At 47.5% G+C, this 18,636-nt stretch overlaps 1 protein-coding gene across 1 annotated transcript in view; it reads left to right on the top strand.

The window, feature by feature from the left end:
* The window catches only part of LOC134396117 (alpha-2-macroglobulin-like), a 90,161-nt gene that overhangs the window by 46,029 nt on the left and 25,496 nt on the right, over window positions 1-18,636 (top strand). The window contains exons 18-20 of the mRNA XM_063122479.1: window positions 6,666-6,747; window positions 11,097-11,244; window positions 15,504-15,756. Of these exons, the coding sequence (XP_062978549.1) occupies window positions 6,666-6,747; window positions 11,097-11,244; window positions 15,504-15,756 (483 nt within the window). The remainder of the gene's footprint in view (window positions 1-6,665; window positions 6,748-11,096; window positions 11,245-15,503; window positions 15,757-18,636) is intronic.

Here is an 18,636-nt window from a genome sequence, read left to right as displayed (position 1 = left end):
TCCTGTATAATATTGCCAGGATTCGATCATTTTTGTCTGTCTCTTCTGCCAAGACGCTTGTTCATGCACTGGTTATTTCACGGTTGGACTACTGCAACCTTCTTCTCTCTGGCCTTCCTTCTTCTCACATCAGTCCGTTGGTTTCTGTTCACCACTCTGCCGCAAAGATCATGTTCTTGGCTCACCGCTCTGACCATGTTACTCCACTTCTGAAATCTCTTCATTGGCTTCCAATTCACTTCAGAATCCAATATAAACTTCTCCTGTTGACCTACAAAGCTTTTCACTATCTAGCTCCTTCCTATCTCTCCTCTCTCATCTCACACTATTGCCCCGCTCGTGCTCTTCGCTCCTCTGATGCCATGTTTCTCACCTGCCCAAGGGCCTCTACTTCCCTTGCTCGGCTTCGTCCATTTTCTTCCGCTGCCTCTTACGCCTGGAACGCTCTTCCAGAACATTTGAGAACTACAAGTTCAATCACAGCTTTTAAAGCTCAACTAAAAACTTTTCTTTTTCCTAAAGCTTTTAAAACTTGATGTTGTGCAGTCTTTATACTGTTAGTTTTACCCTACCCTGTGCCTGTTGGCATTCTCTTCCCCTCCTTATTGTTTTACTATGATTTTATTAGATTGTAAGCCTATGTGGCAGGACCTTGCTATTTACTGTTTTACTCTGTACAGCACCATGTACATTGATGGTGCTATATAAATTAATAATAATAATAATAATAATAATAATAATAATAATAATAATAAACAAAATAATCACGTTAATAATAGCAGTACTAATTAATATTAATAGCAATAACAACAACAACAACAACAACAACAACAACAACAACAACAACAACAACGAAAGCCTGCCTGACTTCACTGAAGAGGAAAAGCCAGGCGAGCTTGGGCTATGGGGTGTAATGGAACAAATAAATAAATAAGCAAAGGAGGGATGGAATTAAAAGCAGCAGTGTTACTGAATAAACAACAAGAAGATTTTTTTTAAAAGGCTTTGTCTGTCTTTTACCAGTAAGAGGGAAGTGGACGTGGCCAGGGGGAGGGGGTAAATTAAGAAGCAACCTTTCACTTCAACTCGTGACAGGCATTAGCTTCAGCACAGGGCACATCCACATGCCCTAGGGGACCTCATCCCCTTGCACCACATCTATTCAGTTGTTCACCAAGGTTAGGGTGGGCAGCAGTGCTGTGTTTTCTATCTGTTATTTATTTGCTTAGTATATGATTTCAGGTTGTGTTTGTGCATTTGGTGGGGCTACAGTTTTAAAAAACACTGGGAAAAGTCCATTCAGAGTAGAAAGAGAAGTTTCCCAGTATCCCAAGTTACTACTAAGTATCCCGTTTTGCCTATCCCCTCCTCCAACTGGGATTGGAGGATGCTTCATCAGGTGATCATGACTGGGAGTTGAATCTGCCTGTCATCGCTAAAAAAAATCACCGCCGCTTACCCTCTCCCGCTTTTTTCGCCCATTTTTCAAAAATTTATAGCAAGCGAACCACACCACGCAGAGTGCTGGGAGAAGGCTCAAAATGACCCCCACCCACGACTCTCTAAGCACACGAAATTTCAGAAAGATAGCTTTAAAAACAAAGAAGTTATATGCTAATCTTTTCCGCAATGCAATCCTATGGGCGAAATTATCCAAAATGGCAGGCGGAGCGCTCTGCGGAAAGAGAAGCACTCCGCCTATGGCCGCTTCCCTTCACCATGCTTCTCCAGGTGCCTGGTCCGCTTCTACTCCACCTGAGAACAAGGCAGAGCAGGCCAATTCGCTTCTAATTCGCCGCTCCGAAGACAAGCGGAGCACATCCCTAGTGAGCACCACTGTGGTTTTTGCAAGTGAAATGCCCATCGTCACACCAGACAAGAGGCGCGTGTGAGTGGAGGGAAGACCTGCATTGCACGGAGCCTGTGTCGATGGGGGTCTCAGCCTCCCAATATCAGGGGTAGCTGATTTAGTGAACGCATTTAGTAAAAAAAAAACCACCCAATAAAAGTGATGCATTTAGCGCACTTGATTAATGAAAAAACCTTTGGGGAGATCAAATCACAATTCTCCCACAAGGGAAAAGGCCTTCCTGGTGATGGCCCCTTGATTGTGTAACACTCCCCAGGGAGGCCCTTCAGGCACCAACATTGCCATGTTTTTGGTGCCAGGTCAAAGCTTTCCTCTTCTCCCAGGCATTTGGAGGCATAGGAGGGGGTTTTATGCATTCATTGTTTTGATTCCAGCCCACGCTGATGTTTTAATTTTATTATGTTTGGTTTGTTATTTTTTGTAATAGCAATTGTTTTTAGCTATTTCATAATTTTGTATGTTCTAATAATTCTCTTTTAAGTTACCTTAGGTATTTTTGTTTAAGAGAAAGGCAACCCAAACTGTTGTTGTTTTTGTTGTTGTTATTATTATCAGAGCTGGCTGGGGCATTCTGGGAGTTGTAGTCCCACACATCTGGAGCGCCCCAGGTTGAGGAAGGCTGTTCTAGATGGACATGATGGGCTTTGCCAAGTCATGCTATCTTTTACAGACAGATTCAGGAATTTCCTGACAATTGAGCATGCTTTAATTATGACTGCTTTCTGGATGGCGGTGTGGATGTATTTTGGTAGGCCTGGTTTATGACGGCTTTCTGTATAGCTTTTAGATGTGATGCCGATGACTGACGTGACTAACGGAATAATTGTGACCTTTTCCTGTTGCCTTCGTTCTTTGACTTCCATGGCCAGTGGTGTATATTTTCCTCCCTTTTCCTCTTCCTTTTCAACAACTTTTTTTTGTCATTCGGCATTGCTATGTCGATGATGGTGATGATAATGACAATGATGCAGCAAAACGGAAGAGGGTGAGAAAATTAGTAAAAGTAAGGGAGGATAAAATGGGCAAAGGAGCGCGATGAGTACTGAGTTCAGAAAGTAGATCGAGGGGAGACAGAGAGGGAGAGAGAATGTTCAACTTAATAACATTGAAGCCGAATTCAATTTGGCAGATGCTCGTGGGCCTGCATTCCAGTGACGGGAGGGGCTGACAGCCAAATGGGGGCAGGGGCAAAAGGATTGGGCCCAAAATATCCCACAATCGTTTAGCTTAAAGCTCCTATGGTTTAGTTCCTATGGTAACTAAACCATAGGAAGAGGATTTCAATATCTTAGAATGAGGCAAAATGCACAAAAGCCAGGAAACCTCCGAAATGATTGGGTGGCTGGGTGGGAAGGAGGTGGGACCAGAGGAAGGCTACGTGGCTGTCTGGGGAACCCTGGAGGCTGAATTTGGCCCCTGGTTCTGAGGTTTTGAGCCCCTGTTTTAGGAGAAGGCATTGCGAGACACCAGCAGAACCCCAGAAGGAACCTCGGCCAATAAAGAGGGCTAAGATGAACTGAGAAGGACATTATCAAAAGCTAAAGCAAGGTCTAGGCAGTTAAGTCTCAGGCTGTGCATCACCTCGGGCTGAGTCCCCGAAACCGAGGTGAGGTGGACTGATTCGGCCCACCTCGCCTCAGTTCCGAGGTGGTTCTGGGTCAGCCCAAGGCACCCTGAAGCCGAAGCTGATCCACTCTGAAGCTTCAGGGCACCTCGGGACGCTTCGGAGTGGCACTGGGCCACTTACCTGCTGCCATTGCCACCACCGCTTCCCCCTCGCTCCTGCTGGCTGCTAGGTTCATCTGTGAAGAACCAGGCCACGATTTTAAGTTTAGTACCTCTATGGCCACAAACTGTTTAGTACCTCTATGGTCACAAACTATGGTGGCCATAGAGGTACTAATCAGAGCCCCTGCGATATCTTAAAATCATGGCATGGTTCTTCTCAGATGCGGTGTCAGCATCAATGATGGCAGCCGGAAGGAGCGAGGAGGAGGAGGAGGAGGAGGCAATGGCAGCAGCAGGTGAAGAGGGAGAGTGTGGAAAGGGAGGCTTTTCTGAGTGCCAGCTGCACAGCCGGTACCCAGAAAAGGCCGAGTCACCTCGGAGGGCCCGAATCTCGCCTTGGCTTCGGCACCGAGGTGAGGTGGGCAACCCCCGACACACCCCGAATCAAATTGGGGCTGTTTTGGGGGCTCCGAAACGGCCTCTGGGGTGAATTGGGGGAGTCCATGCACAGCCCTAGTTAAGACCAGGGAAAGTCCCTCTACAAAGCTTTTATTAAGCAACAATCCTCTCTTCTACCTGAAGAGAGTCTAGCCTCTTGGAAACGTCCCCCTAAGCAAAACTATGCAAACTATGCGATACCATTGTTCTTTCAAGGAGAATAGGAAGCCACTTCTCAAATGCACGTAACTTCAGAGCACCTGGTGCAGAGGCAGGTTCTGGCGTAAGTGAACCGACTTTCTCATGCCTTCCTTTCGCCCCGTGCGTTTGAGCTTCCAGCGGACCCTAGCATCAGGTAGCTTGTTGGGACGCTCACCTCCGGAAGAAACATCACTTCCCGCTGAGTGTGTAGGATTTGGCCTTGAGGAGATAAGCTCTGGAGAGGGCTGACTCCCAGCTGGGGATTCGCCCGTGAGAGCTTCCTCCCCCACTGGTCCAGGCTGGCTGGTGTCTGGCGCTGCGTCTTCTAGTTCTGAATCTGATTGATTTCCTGAAACATCTTCTCTCAAAACAGGGGCGCCCCACCCCTCTCACGTTTCTTTAAATTAACACATTTTCTCACCGACGGCTGAGATTGATGTCAAACAGGTTCCCATGGGTGCTGAAAACTGTGGGCTCAAAGGAGTTGTTCAGTGTGTCGGGGCTCATACCCCACCTCTGTTTTGTGCTCAGACATTGGTGCAGGGTTCTTGTCTTCTGCCACGCCTCCTTTGGCAGCCATTTTGTGATGGTGACAGAGAAATCTGAAAATACCCCATTAAAACCCCTTGTCTGTTGTGGAAAAGTGCTCAAGCACCCAGAAATACTCTGATCCCTTTCCCCTCCTCTCCTTGCTTTGAATTTGGAGACACAGAAAGCCTCTTGGCTGGCTGCTTAAGGCTGTCCTGGGCCGCATCTACACGTCATTGTGAAAGCGCTTGTGTGCCTCTCGAGTGCGCCCCGAAGCTCATCGAGACACACAGCCTTACTTTCAAATCGCAGTTTCCCGGCTTTTGAGCGCTGTTATTTACTCCGTCTTAAGTCAATTTAATGCGTTCCTTCTTCCAACGTGTGTAACATTTATTCACTCTTTCCTCCCTGCCCCGCTCCGCCCAGACTTATTTTGTTGCCTTTCCACTTCCGATATCATTTCTGGTTCGAACAGCAGCATCCATCTTTAATAGTCACCTTTCCCGCGCGCGAGGACGGGTGAAGTTGGTTCAGTTTTGCTAATTCCTTTATTCTTTTCCCTTTCCCATTTTTAATTTTTTTTAGTTGTTAATAGGGATGCGCATATGTGCTCGTTCATTTAGTGTTAATCTGCTGTTAACATATCGGCATCAAATGTGCTTAAAGTCTATATCCCACCCACAAATCCAGCGCGAAAAGCAGCATCCATCTTTTCACCTTTCCCGCGCTCGAGGAGAGGGGAGGTGGGTGGGTTCAATTTTCCTCATTCCTCTCTTCGTTTGCCTTTCCCATTTTTAATTTTTTTAAAGTTGTTAGCTCCTTATCTACCATGGTCACAGGAGGGAGGAGGGGAAAGTATGACTTCATCGAAGCAACTTCGATGAATACTGCGCACGGTTCTGGTCACCACACCTAAAAAAGGATATTATAGAGTTGGAAAAAGTGCAGAAAAGGGCAACTGAAATGATGAAGGGGCTGGAGCATCTCCCCTATGAGGGAAGGTTACAACAGCTGGGATTGTTTAGTTTGGAAAAAAGGAGGCTGAGGGGAGACCTGATAGAGGTGTACAAAACTATGCCTGGTGCAGAGAATGCCAGATGGGGAGACATTTTTCTCCTTCTCCCATAATGCTAGAACCCAAAGGGATCATCCCTTGAAGCCGATTGGTGGGAGATCGAGGACAAATAAAAGGAAGGACTTCTTCACACAGCACAGGGTTAAATGATGGAACTCACTACCACAAGATGTAGCGATGGCCACCAATCTGGATGGCTTTAAAAGTGGGTTGGATAAATTTGTGGAGGTGAAGGCTATCAATGCCTGCTAGCCCTGATGGTTGTGTGCTATCTCCAGTATCGGAGGCAATAATCCTGTGTGCAACACTTGCTGGGGAACATGGGTGGGAGGGTGGTGTTGCACCATGCCCTGCTTGTTCATCCCTGGCCGATGGCTGGTTGGACACTGTGTGACCAGAGTGCTGGACTAGATGGACCCTTGGTCTGATCCAGCATCAGGGCTCTTCGGATGTTCTTATTCTGAAACAAGCCTCTACTAAACTCCACTCACTTCTACACTCACTGGCTCCCTAACCCTGAGTGACTCCTCTAACTGCCCCCAAAACTCCTTAACTGTCTCTCACTCCCCCTCCTCTCTCTCCCATTCAAATCAACCAACCAATCTGATTACACCATTCACGCCATTCACCATTCTAACTCCCCCCTCCCACTTATTTACCGATTCCCTAACGATGGTGCCCAAAACAGTTCCTCAATTTGCCAAATGTGCGCCCTTCGCCTGAAATGGTGGCCTGCCCCTGAGGTACACTGCTGGCCCACGGATAACCTTTTCCGATCCACGCTGTATAAGACGCTTCATTGCGGCTTGTTTGTTCATTTTGCAGGACTTCGGCTTGAAAGTTTTTACCAGCACCAAGATACACAAGCCTATTTGCCCGGAATATCCATCTCGAGGATATTATACTAGTAAGAACTTGAACCAGGCTGGTGACAGGGGTTCTCCTGCGTTTAGCGTGAATTATTCCCATCTTCATTCTGGGGTTGCGACCGTGGACGTGGGCTGGGGAAATACAAGGCGAATGATCCATGAAAGGCCCCTCTACCTCTCTCGGGGCCTTGCTGTGCTATCAACCCTCCCCTGAGTGAGTGGCTCTAAAAGAGAGCATTAATTTAAACTAGATGATGAAGGTGGAGGTGGTGGTGGTGGTGATCTCAGGGCCGGGGCTACCATAGAGGCCACTCAGGCGGCTGCCTAGAGCTCCAAGGTAAGGGGGGGCACCGAATGCCACACCCAGAAGCCGCTCTCCCACAGCGGCTCTGAGAGGGTAGCTTCCGGGGGCGCCGTTCTGAAGCTGGCTGCCCACCCCAGTGTCCTGGCTTTGCTTCGGCTGGGCGTCCACCCAGTCAAAGTGAAGCCACGCCCACCTCCCCACTACAGAGTCCTGGCTTCACTTTGGCTGGGTGGGCGCCGAAGCGAAGCCAGAACATTGGGGCGGTTTTGGAACGGTGCTCCCGGAAGTCGCTCTGTCAAAGCAGCTTCTGGCCGGGCACACTGTTCTGAAGCCGCACGCCTCCTGACCCCCCACTCCAGCATCCTGGCTTTGCTTCAGCTGGGCGCCCCCCCAGCTGAAGTGAAGCCACCCCCGCCCGCCCCCCAGCATCCTGGTTTTGCTTCGGCTGGGTGGGAGCCCTGCCAAAGTGAAACCAGAACACTGGGGTGGGGGTGGGGTGGCTTCGGAACGGTGCACCCGGAAGTCACTCTCCCAGACCGGCTTCCAACCGGGCGCCCCGTTCTGAAGTCGCCACCCCCACCCCAGCGTTCTGGCTTCGCTTCGGCTGGGCGAGCGAGATGGCACCCCGCACCCAGGTACGCTGGGGTGGGGATGGGTGGGTGAAAGCAGCTCACCTGCCTAGGGCGCAAAATAGTCTGGCACCGGCCCTGGGTGATCTCGATGGGAGGGCTTTTCAGGCAACTATAATTGCCGTATATCTGCCTACTTTTGAGCCCATTATATTAAGGAACTTCAGTATTTTGCCTAAGGGTGAATTCAGGGTGAATTTTGCGCATGAGTTCATTGCACTTAGCATTATTTATTTATTTATTTATTTATTGCATTTCTATACCAACCAATAGCCGAAGCTCTCTGGGCAGTTTACATTATGGGTGTCTCCTCCTCCTCCTCCTCCTCTTTTTCCTCCTCCTTTTTCTTCTCATTGCTACCACTTGCTTGCCTGGCAGCCAGAGGGCACCTGAGCAAGCACTACGTCTCACCATCATTGTTGTCTCAGCCGGAGCAAGATGCAGTAAACAAGCATAGAATCATAGAACAGTACAGTTGGAAGGGGCCTTCAAGGCCATCAAGTCCAACCCCCTGCTCAATGCAGGAATCCACCCTAAAGCATCCCTGACAGATGGTTGTCCTGCTGCCTCTTGAAGGCCTCTAGTGTGGGAGAGACCACAACCTCCCTGGGTAACTGGTTCCATTGTCGTACTGCTCTAACAGTCAGGAAGCTGGAATCTTGCTTCTTTTAACTTGAGCTCGTTATTCCGTGTCCTGCGCTCTGGGATGATGTACACTGATGTACACTGACATCAGAGGGTATAAATGTGCCAGTTATTCCAAAACTGGTTTCCCACAAACACACAATCTCTCTTGAAATCTACACCATGAAATCTACCAAAGTTCATCATACAGTCCATTTGTTCAAAGTGCAATTGAGTGGGGGATAAGAGGTACCCTTCACATTGATGCTGACATTTGGTACCTGCCATCCACCTGGCTATTTTAGAGGATGTAACAGAAGCTGTATCAGACTGTGTGTTAATATCCAAACTCTTTGTTTAAAGCTGGGTTTTTTAACTGTTTCTAATAACATTTCCCCATGGGTTTTAAAGACTGTAAAGAGAAACCAAATTTATTTATTTATTTATTTATTTATTTACTTATTTATTTAAAACATTTATATCCTGCCCTATATCAATAAGATCTCAGGGCAGCACACAGATAAAAGCATACAGTTTAAAACAGTAAATTTACACAGCTAAAAACAAATTAAACCATAAACCAAGTTAAAAAAATATATTTTTTTAATAAAAATAATAAAAGACATTTTTCACCTTCTACAAACTCTGGTTGGTGGCCCAGCTATGCCCCTATCTGGACAGGGATAACATAGCTTCAGTTATCCATACTCTGGTAACCTCCAAATTAGATTACTGCAATGCACTCTACATGGGGCAGCCTTTGAAGATGGTTTGGAAGCTGCAGCTCGTGCAAGATGCAGTGGCCAGATTGATTTTGGGAACCAGAAGGTTCAACCATATAACACCTGCTCTGGTCCACTTGCACTGGCTGCCTGTATGTTTCCGAGCCCAATTCAAGGTGCTAGTTTTGACCTGTAAAGCCTTACATGGCTTGGGACCACAATACCTGACGGAACGCCTCTCCCGACGTGAATATACCCGGTCACTACATTCAACATCTAAGATCCTCCTCCGGGTGCCTACTCCAAGAGAAGCGTGGAGTGTGGCAACGACGGACAGGGCCTTTTCGGTGGTGGCCCCCAGACTATGGAATGATCTCCCTGATGAGGCTCGCCTGGCACCAACGCTGCTATCTTTCCAGCACCAGGTTAAGACTTTCCTGTTTGCTCAGGCATATGGCGGCCCATCTTAATCACCCACATGTTTAGTTTTTTAATGGTTTTTAATGCTTTATGTGTATATGTTCTGTGTTTTAGAATTTTAAATTTTGTATATTCCTTTTTTTCTTAATTTTAGAATTTCTGTAAACCACCCAGAGAGCCCTGGCTATGGGAGCGGTATATAAGTGCAATAAATAAATAAATAACAGTCAGGAAGTTTTTCCTGATGTCCAGCCGGAATCTGGCTTCCTGTTGCTTGAACCTGTTATTCTGTGTCCTGCAATGCTGAAGAGGAGGAGTGAGGCCAGGGGGCTTCCGCTGCAAATCTGGGCCCAGGTTCCGGCCTCAAGCAGCAAAAAGCTGAACAAGGACACAGATGCCACCAACGTGGCAATGGAAGCATTTCAGCGGCCCTCAAGGGATGGAAAGCGCGCATGCACCAGCCGTCCAATAGGCCTGGGGCGGGGAACCTCTATTGGTCCGGGGGCAGGAATACTCCCCTTTGGAAAACAGGTCTGGCCAGATGATGTCTAGGGGGCGATGCCCCAAACTGATGCCCTGCCTCTTCCACTTCCAAAACCCGCCCCTTCCTGTGACATCATCCACCCAGCCCATTTTTCCTCCCTCCGTGCAGAGACAGGCAGGGAGCTCCCTGCCTGTCTCTGCACAGAGAAAGGGATTCAACAGGTGCTTGCAGGAAGTTGCCATATCAGGAGCTACTTCCCCGAGACGTGTTTGCATCCCAGTTGGGAAGAGGGTGGCATGAGGGGCGGGGGTGGGTGGGAATCTGTTTGTTATCTCCAACCACAAATCGGAGATAACATGAATATTCTTTTCCCATAAAAGGGCACAGGAATCGGGGATTACGCTGGAGGATCTGTACCTTTATGATAAGCCGTGAAGTGAAGTTGAGTTAGGCATTCTTGCTTTGAAAGGTGGCGGAGGTATCCGTTGGACTACTGCAACCTTCTTCTCTCTGGCCTTCCTTCGTCTCACATCAGTCCGCTGGTCTCTGTCCACCTCTCTGCCGCTAAGATCATCTTCTTGGCCCGCCGCTCTGACCATGTCACTCCACTTCTGAAATCTCTTCATTGGCTTCCAGTTCACTCCAGAATCCAATATAAACTTCTCCTGCTGACCTTCAAAGCTCTTCACGGTCTAGCTCCTGCCTATCTCTCCTCTCTCATCTCACACTATCGCCCCGCTCGGGCTCTCCGCTCCTCTGATGCTATGCTTCTCGCCTGCCCTAGGACCTCCACTTCCCTTACTCGGCTTTGTCCTTTTTCTTCTGCTGCCCCTTACGCCTGGAACGCTCTTCCAGAACACTTGAGAACTACAAACTCAATCACTGCTTTTAAAACTCAGCTAAAAACTTTTCTTTTCCCTATAGCCTTCAAATATTGAGTTTGTTCTGACTCTATACTGTTAGCTTCTCCCTACCCGGTGCCTGTTTACACTTCCCTGTGCCTGTTTGCGTTCTCCTTCCCTCTTTATTGTTTACTACAACTTATTAGATTGTAAGCCTATGCGGCAGGGTCTTGCTATTTACTGTGTTATCTGTACAGCACCATGTACATTGATGGTGCTATATAAATAAATAATAATAATAATAATAATAATAATAATAATAATAATAATAGGAGATATAAATCCTGTATTCTTCCTCCCAGCGATAAGACAACATGCCCCACCTGTTGATGCAAATAAACCAGAATTAAGCCGGAGCTCTGATGGTCATCCTGATGTTGCTGCTGTAGCAAAGAAACCTGCCTGGATGCTTTTCCCTGAGACGTGGTTGTGGCTACTGCATGTGGTGAAGTAAGTGGTGGCTTTGTTGCATGGAGAGAGGAGAAAATACAGTGGCAAAGATCCACAGAGGCCCTGCGTCATGCATCGAAGCCCCTCTGCTGTGGGTGGGTGTGCTCATGCAAATTTATGCAGATTAATTCTCACATGCATGCATTTGATTGTGATTCCTGTGTTGAGCAGGGGTTGGACTTGATGGCCTTAAAGCTGGAGTGTGTTCAGAGGAGGGCAACCAGGATGATCAGGGGGTCTGGAAACAAAGCCCTATGAAGAGAGACTGAAAGAACTAGGCATGTTTAGCCTGGAGAAGAGAAGATGGAGGGGAGACATGGTAGCACTCTTCAAATACTTAAAAGGTTGTCCCACAGAGGAGGGCCAGGACCTCTTCTCAATCCTCCCAGAGTGCAGGACACGGAATAAAGGGCTCAAGTTAAAGGAAGCCAGATTCCAGCTGGACATCAGGAAAAACTTCCTGAGAGTTAGAGCAGTACGACAATGGAATCAGTTACCAAGGAAGGTTGTGGGCTCTCCCACACCAGAGGCCTTCAAGAGGCAACTGGACAACCATCTGTCAGGGATGCTTTAAGGTGGATTCCTGCATTGAGCAGGGGGTTGGACTCGATGGCCTTGTAGGCCCCTTCCAACTCTGCTATTCTATGATTCTATGATTCTAGGAGCCAGGCAAGCTTCTCCAGGGAGCTTATACCACAGCCAGGGTGCCACAGCAAAAAAGGCCTTCCTTCTGGTAGCCGCCTACCTCACTTCCTTTGACAGGCTCACGGAGAAGGCCCCCAAACAATGACCTTAGGGACCAGGAGGATTCCATGATTCTTTAGTACCCTCAGGGCAACACCCAGCAGGGCACCGTAAAGTAAACAGGAACAACAAATGGTCAGAATTCAAAAATCTAAAACTGGCAGTAAAACAAAAAAGGAACTCAAAGTCAGCGTCAAATCATTGAAAACAATAAAATAAAACAATGGCATTGCCCCACAGAGGCTTCCTGGAGTGAAGTTTCTACCAGCTTTATGAGACTTAAAACAGAACCGAAAGAGTTGCACAAAGACAGAGGGGCCACTGGTGGCGAGGCCCCGCTCCCCGAGCTCTCTTTTCAAAGCTAAAGGTGGCTTACGTTTTGTTTTAAGTAACTATAAATCTAAACCAGCCAGCCAACTGAGCACGATGAAGAGTAAATGATGTTATGTCGGCCCTGCAACCTGGGCAATATTGGTTTATTTAGAATTTTGTTCTACTTTTCCAGTATGCCGCCCTTGATCCCCAGCCCCGACAACAACTCACTGAGTGAGGTTAGCGTGAGAGACAGTGGGCCGTGTTTTTTTTTTTTAATTTTAATTTTAATTTTTTTTACATACATTTATATCCTGCATTTTTTCGTCCAAGGAACCCAAGGCAGCTTACATAATCCTCCTCTTCTCAATTTTATTTTCGCATGATTGGCATCCAGGTGTGTGCTGGGCAGTGTGGCGTTCCCCAGCCTCTGTGACGTGTATTTTTAAACCTCTCCTTCGCTGCCACCACCCTGGACTGGATGAGGGCTAATAAACTGAGGCTCAATCCAGACAAGACTGAGATGCTGTTAATAGGTGATCCGCTGACAGGATGGGGGGTGTTCTACCAGTTCTGGATGGGATTGCACTCACCCTGAAGGAGCAGGTTCGTAGATTGGGGGTTCTTTTAGATCCATCATTGTCACTTGAGGCTCAGGCGACCTCAGTGATACGGAGTGCCTTCTAAAAACTCTGGTTGGTGGCCCAGCTACACCCCTATCTAGACAGGGATAACCTGGCTTCAGTTGTCCATGCTCTGGTAACCTCCAAGTTAGATTACTGCAATGCGCTCTACGTAGGGCTGCCTTTGAAGACGGTTCGGAAGCTGCAGCTCGTGCAAAATGCAGCAGCCAGATTGATTTTGGGAACCAGAAGGTTTGACCATATAACACCTGCTCTGGTCCACTTGCACTGGCTGCCTGTATGTTTCCGAGCCCAATTCAAGGTGCTGGTTTTGACCTATAAAGCCTTACACGGCTTGGGACCACTATACCTGATGGAACGCCTCTCCCGATGTGAATATACCCATACACTGCGCTCAACATCTAAGGTCCTCCTCCGAGTGCCTACTCTGAGGGAAGCTTGGAGGATGGCAACAAGGGAGAGGGCCTTTTCAGTGGTGGCCCCCCAATTGTGCAATAATCTCCCCAAAGAGGCTTGCCTGGCACCAACGTTATCTTTTCAGTTCCAGGTCAAGACTTTTCTCTTCTCCCAGGCAGCGTTTAACAACATACGCTGAGTTTTTTTAAAAAATGGAACCCAGAACTGTTGTTGTTTAAATGGATACTGCTGTTTTATACTGTTGTTTTTATATTTTTGATGGTTTAAAATTTTGTATACTTTTTTAATGTTCACTGTTTTTAACTTTTGTAAACCGCCCAGAGAGCTTCGGCTATGGGGCGGTAAATAAATGTAATAAAAATAAATAAATAAATAAATATAAATAAATCCCATGAAGCGGATTGGTGGGAGATTCAGGACAAATAAAAGGAAGGACTTCTTCACACAGTGCAGAGTTAAATTACGGAACTCACTGCCACAGGATGTGGTGATGGCCACTAATTTGGATGGCTTTAAAAGGGGGTTGGATAAATCCCTGGAGGGGAAGGCTATCAATGGCTACTAGCCCTGATGGTTGTGTGCTACCTCCAGTATTCGAGCCAGTAAGCCTGTGTGCCCCAGTTGCTGGGGAACATGGGTGGGAGGGTGCTGTTGCACCATGTCCTGCTTGTTCATCCCTGGCCAATGGCTGGCTGGCCACTGTGCGAACAGAGTGCTGGACTAGATGGACCCTTGGTCTGATCCAGCATCAGGGCACTTCTGATGTTCTTATTCTCAAACAAGCGTCTACTAAACTCCACTCACTCCTACACTCACTGGCTGACTAACCCTGAGTAACTCCTCTAACTGCCCCAAAACTCCTTAACTGTCTCTCACTCCCCCTCCTCTCTCTCTCATTTAAATCAACCAACCAGTCAGACAACACCATTCATGCCATTCACCATTCTAGCTCCCCCCTCCCACTTATTTACCAATTCCCCAAAATAAAAGATATCGGCCACAGCAAATAACGTCAATTATCATTTTGTCACAGGCACCGTTTTGAATAGAATCATAGAATAGCAGAGTTGGAAGGGGCCTACAAGGCAATCGAGTCCAACCCCCCGCTCAGTGCAGGAATCCACCCTAAAGCATCCCTGACAGATGGTTGTCCAGCTGCCTCTTGAAGGCCTCTAGTTTGGGAGAGCCCACAACCTCCCTAGGGAACTGATTCCATTGTCATACTGTTCTAACAACCAGGAAGTTTTTCCTGATGTCCAGCTGGAATTTGGCTTCTTTTAACTTGAGCCCGTTATTCCGTGTTCCGTATTCAAGCCACGGTGAACCATCACCACGGCTTATTATGTTGTGCGAACCTGGGCAGGGTGGCTTGTGACTGTGGTAAACAAGCCATCCCAGAACCCAAGGACAGCCCATGAAGTCCAACACTTTTGGAGGGAAGCCCACCTTATAGGGTTGTTGTAGAAATGGCGATTGGATAGTGCAAGTCAAGAGCAACTGAACCCTTGAAAGCCCCGTACAAATGCAAAAGCTGTTGTCATTGTGGTGTGGTGTTGACAATGACAATGATGAGAGTTGCCCTTTCAGTGGCAGATAGAATCATAGAATAGTAGAGTTGGAAGGGGCCTACAAGGCAATCGAGTCCAACCCCCTGCTCAATGCAGGAAACCACCCCAAAGCATCCCTGACAGATGGTTGTCCAGCTCCCTCTTGAAGGCCTCTAGTGTGGGAGAGCCCACAGCATCCCTAGGTAACTGGTTCCATTGTCGTACTGCTCTAACAGTCAGGAAGTTTTTCCTGATGTCTAACCGGAATCTGGCTTCCTGTAAATTGAGCACGTTATTCCGTGTCCTGCACTCTGGGAGGATCAAGAAGAGATCCTGGCCTTCCTCTGTGTGACAACCTTTCAAATATTTGAAGAGTGCACTCATGTCTCCCCTCCATCTTCTCTTCTCCAGGCTAAACAGGCCCGGTTCTTTCAGTCTCTCTTCATAGGGCTTTGTTTCCAGAACCCTGATCATCCTGGTTGCCCTCCTCTGAACATGCTCCAGCTTGTCTGCGTCCTTCTTGCAGACAAGAAGGAGCCGGCTTGTGGAAGGGTGCCGTGGGATTCCTCCTCACCCCTTCTCCTGTGTCCCACAGAGCCTCTGAGCAAAAGGGGGGCGAGTTCCAAGCACAGACCGATATCCCTGTGACCATTCCGGACACCATCACAGAATGGAAAGCTGGCGCCTTCTGCCTGTCGGAGGAGGCGGGCTTCGGCCTGGCCCCATCCACCTCCCTCAACGTCTTCCAGCCCTTCTTCATCGAAGTCACCTTGCCCTACTCCGTGGTGCGGGGTGAGGTGGCAGTGATGAAGGCCACCACCTTCAACTACCAGAACATCTGCCTCAGGGTGAGCAATGCTCCATTCCCCCGACCCGTCTACGCTCTTGGGTTAAGGCTCGCCAATGGCCCAGCATCCACATTCTGGGATGTATTTATTTACTTTCACACCTTTGGAACATTTCTGAGCCTTTTTTTGGCAACAGTACCATCCTCGATGGCTGCGATAGCCAATTTCGGGGGTCCAGTGGCCAATTTCCAGAAATGTGGAGGGAAAGATGCTGTAGACCGATGGCAAAGGAGGAGTCAAACTCCGGTTCTCAGAACACAGACAAATTTGTTTTGCTCTACGTGTTTTGGAGGGATCACCTCCTTCTTCAGGAGCTATAAAACAAAAGTAAGAGTAGTATCTTGTGGACAACACCTCCATGCTTTTAAACAAAGTTTCAAGGGGCTTTTCTACAAAAGAATACTACATTTCCTTAGACAACTTTAGAGATATTTTTTTTAAAATAATCATCATAATCATGAATCCCCTCTTTTTAGACATTGTTCCTGTATTTTTTTCTCCTCTCAAATTTCTTAACAGTAGTGAAAACGTTCCCTTTTGTTTCACTTTCAACCTGAGTCATTATTCCCCCACTATCAACCGACATAAACCTAAGCTAGGAGCCTCCCAAGACCCCACAGACATAACTTGGCTGTTTTGAATTTCCTGGTCTCCAAGATGTAGTGATGTTGGCCACCAATCTGGATGGCTTTAAAAGGGGGTTGGATCAATTCCTGGAGGGGAAGGCTATCCATGGCTACTAGCCCTGATGGTTGTGTACTATCTCCAGTATTTGAGGCAGTAAGCCTGTGTGCAGCAGTTGCTGGGGAACATGGGTGGGGTGGGAGTGTGCTGTTGCACCATGTCCTGCTTGTTCATCCCTGGTCGATGGCTGGTTGTTCACTGGGCGAACAGAGTGCTGGACTAGATGGACCCTTGGTCTGATCCAGCAGGGCTCTTCTGATGTTCTTCTGTCCAACTTTTTCGAGTGCTGTAAATGCTGTTTTTTTTTTTAGCTTTTGAAACTCATAGCAGAAAACAAACCTTTTCATGTGTCTTATATACTGCAGATGGTTCCTAGTTGGATTACACCCCATTTGAGCTCAGGTGCTGATCCAGCTGTTTCTTACAACCAGCATTTCTTTTTTATGTTATCAATTGGTGTTGAAAATACATTTGGGGTGACCCTATGAAAAGGAGGACAGGGCTCCTGTATCTTTAACAATTGTGTTGAAAACGGAATTTCAGCAGGTGTCATTTGCATATATGGAGAACCTGGTGGAAGTCCCTCTTCATCACAACAGTTAAAGCTGCAGAAGCCCTGCCCTCTTTTAAATCTGGCCACTCTAGTATAGCTCCTGCAGCTTTAACTGCTGTGATGAAGAGGGAATTTGACCTGGTGCTGCATGCATACAAATGACACCTGTTGAAAATCCCTTTTCTAGGCAACCGTTGAAGATACAGGAGCCCAATCCTCCTTTTCATATAGTCACCATATTATTGTGGCCTCAGTTTTTGGGGACTGGAGTTCACTTCCTCAGTACTCTGTGAAGTACGGAGGCCTCCCTTCCCTCTGTAATTCTGTGGCCCCAGACTTGACCTCTCTCAATGGGGCCGTTCAGAAGACACCCTAAACCATGGCTTTATCCATGGTGGTTAAGCCAGAAAGCCAGGCTGTGATCAGAAGACACCTTAAACCATGGCTTTAACCACGGTGGTTAAGCCAGAAAGCCGGGCTGTGTTCAGAAGACACTGTTAGATCTATGTTCTTCACCCAGGGACAAAATCCAAACAGCCCCTAAGCACGACTCCACACTTTCAGCGACAGAGGGTTCAAAAGCGCTTTATTGATTATAATCAAGATCTGAGTATCTTGAAAGCGAACAGTCAGACAGAGAAATTGGGAATTCAGCACAGCATTTCAAGCCTGAAAGGGGCAGTGCCCTGTAGCAATATTAACCAATCAGAACATAACACTAGAGCCTTCTTATCTTTTGCTAAACAATCCCTTTGCTCACAGTAAGTTACAGTAAGCTAACTTTCTGCCTGGAGCCAAGGCCATTGTTTTAATTAGATAAGACAGATACAAGAAGACACCCTTGAAAATGCCCTCGGGTAACACTCAGGTACTGTATAATGGCTATTTCATAGCTTCCTTTAGAAAATGGAGGCACCTATGCTAACAACACACTAAACCATGGCTTTATCCATGGTGGTTAAGCCAGAAAGCCAGGCTGTGTTCAGAAGACACCGTAAACCATGGCTTTAACCACGGTGGTTAAGCCAAAAACCGGGCTGTGTTCAGAAGACACCGTAAACCATGGCTTTAACCACGGTGCTTAAACCAGAAAGCCGGGCTGTGTTCAGAAGACACCGTAAACCATGGTTTTAACCACGGTGGTTAAGCCAGAAAGCCGGACTGTGTTCAGAAGATGCCGTAAACCATGGCTTTAACCACGGTGGTTAAGCCAGAAAGCCGGGCTGTGTTCAGAAGACACCTTAAACCATGGCTTTAACCACAGTGGTTAAGCCAGAAAGCCAGGCTGTGTTCAAAAGACATCGTAACCAATGGCTTTAACCATGGTGGTTAAACCAGAAAGCAGGGCTGTGTTCAGAAGACACCTTAAACCATGGTTTTAACTATGAACAAGGCTTTTTGTTTTATTCACCATGGCTAAAGCCGTGGTTTAAAGTGTTCCACATGTGGCTTTGATCTCCTACCAGGGTCATCGTCAAAGGTAGGCACATCCGGGCATGTGTCGAGAGCCCACCCACCCAAGCAGGGCCCAAGTGACGAGAGCTCCCTGGAGATGCTCCTTCTCCTCTTCCTCCTGGCTTGAAGTGGGCCAGGTCGCCTATTTCATGGCTGAAGAGAATTGCAGTTGTCAAGATGAAATGTCC

Source organism: Elgaria multicarinata, chromosome 3 (assembly GCF_023053635.1).
Source record: "Elgaria multicarinata webbii isolate HBS135686 ecotype San Diego chromosome 3, rElgMul1.1.pri, whole genome shotgun sequence".
In the NCBI taxonomy this organism is placed as follows: Eukaryota; Metazoa; Chordata; class Lepidosauria; order Squamata; family Anguidae; genus Elgaria; species Elgaria multicarinata.
This window is presented reverse-complemented; position numbering and strand designations above follow the sequence as displayed.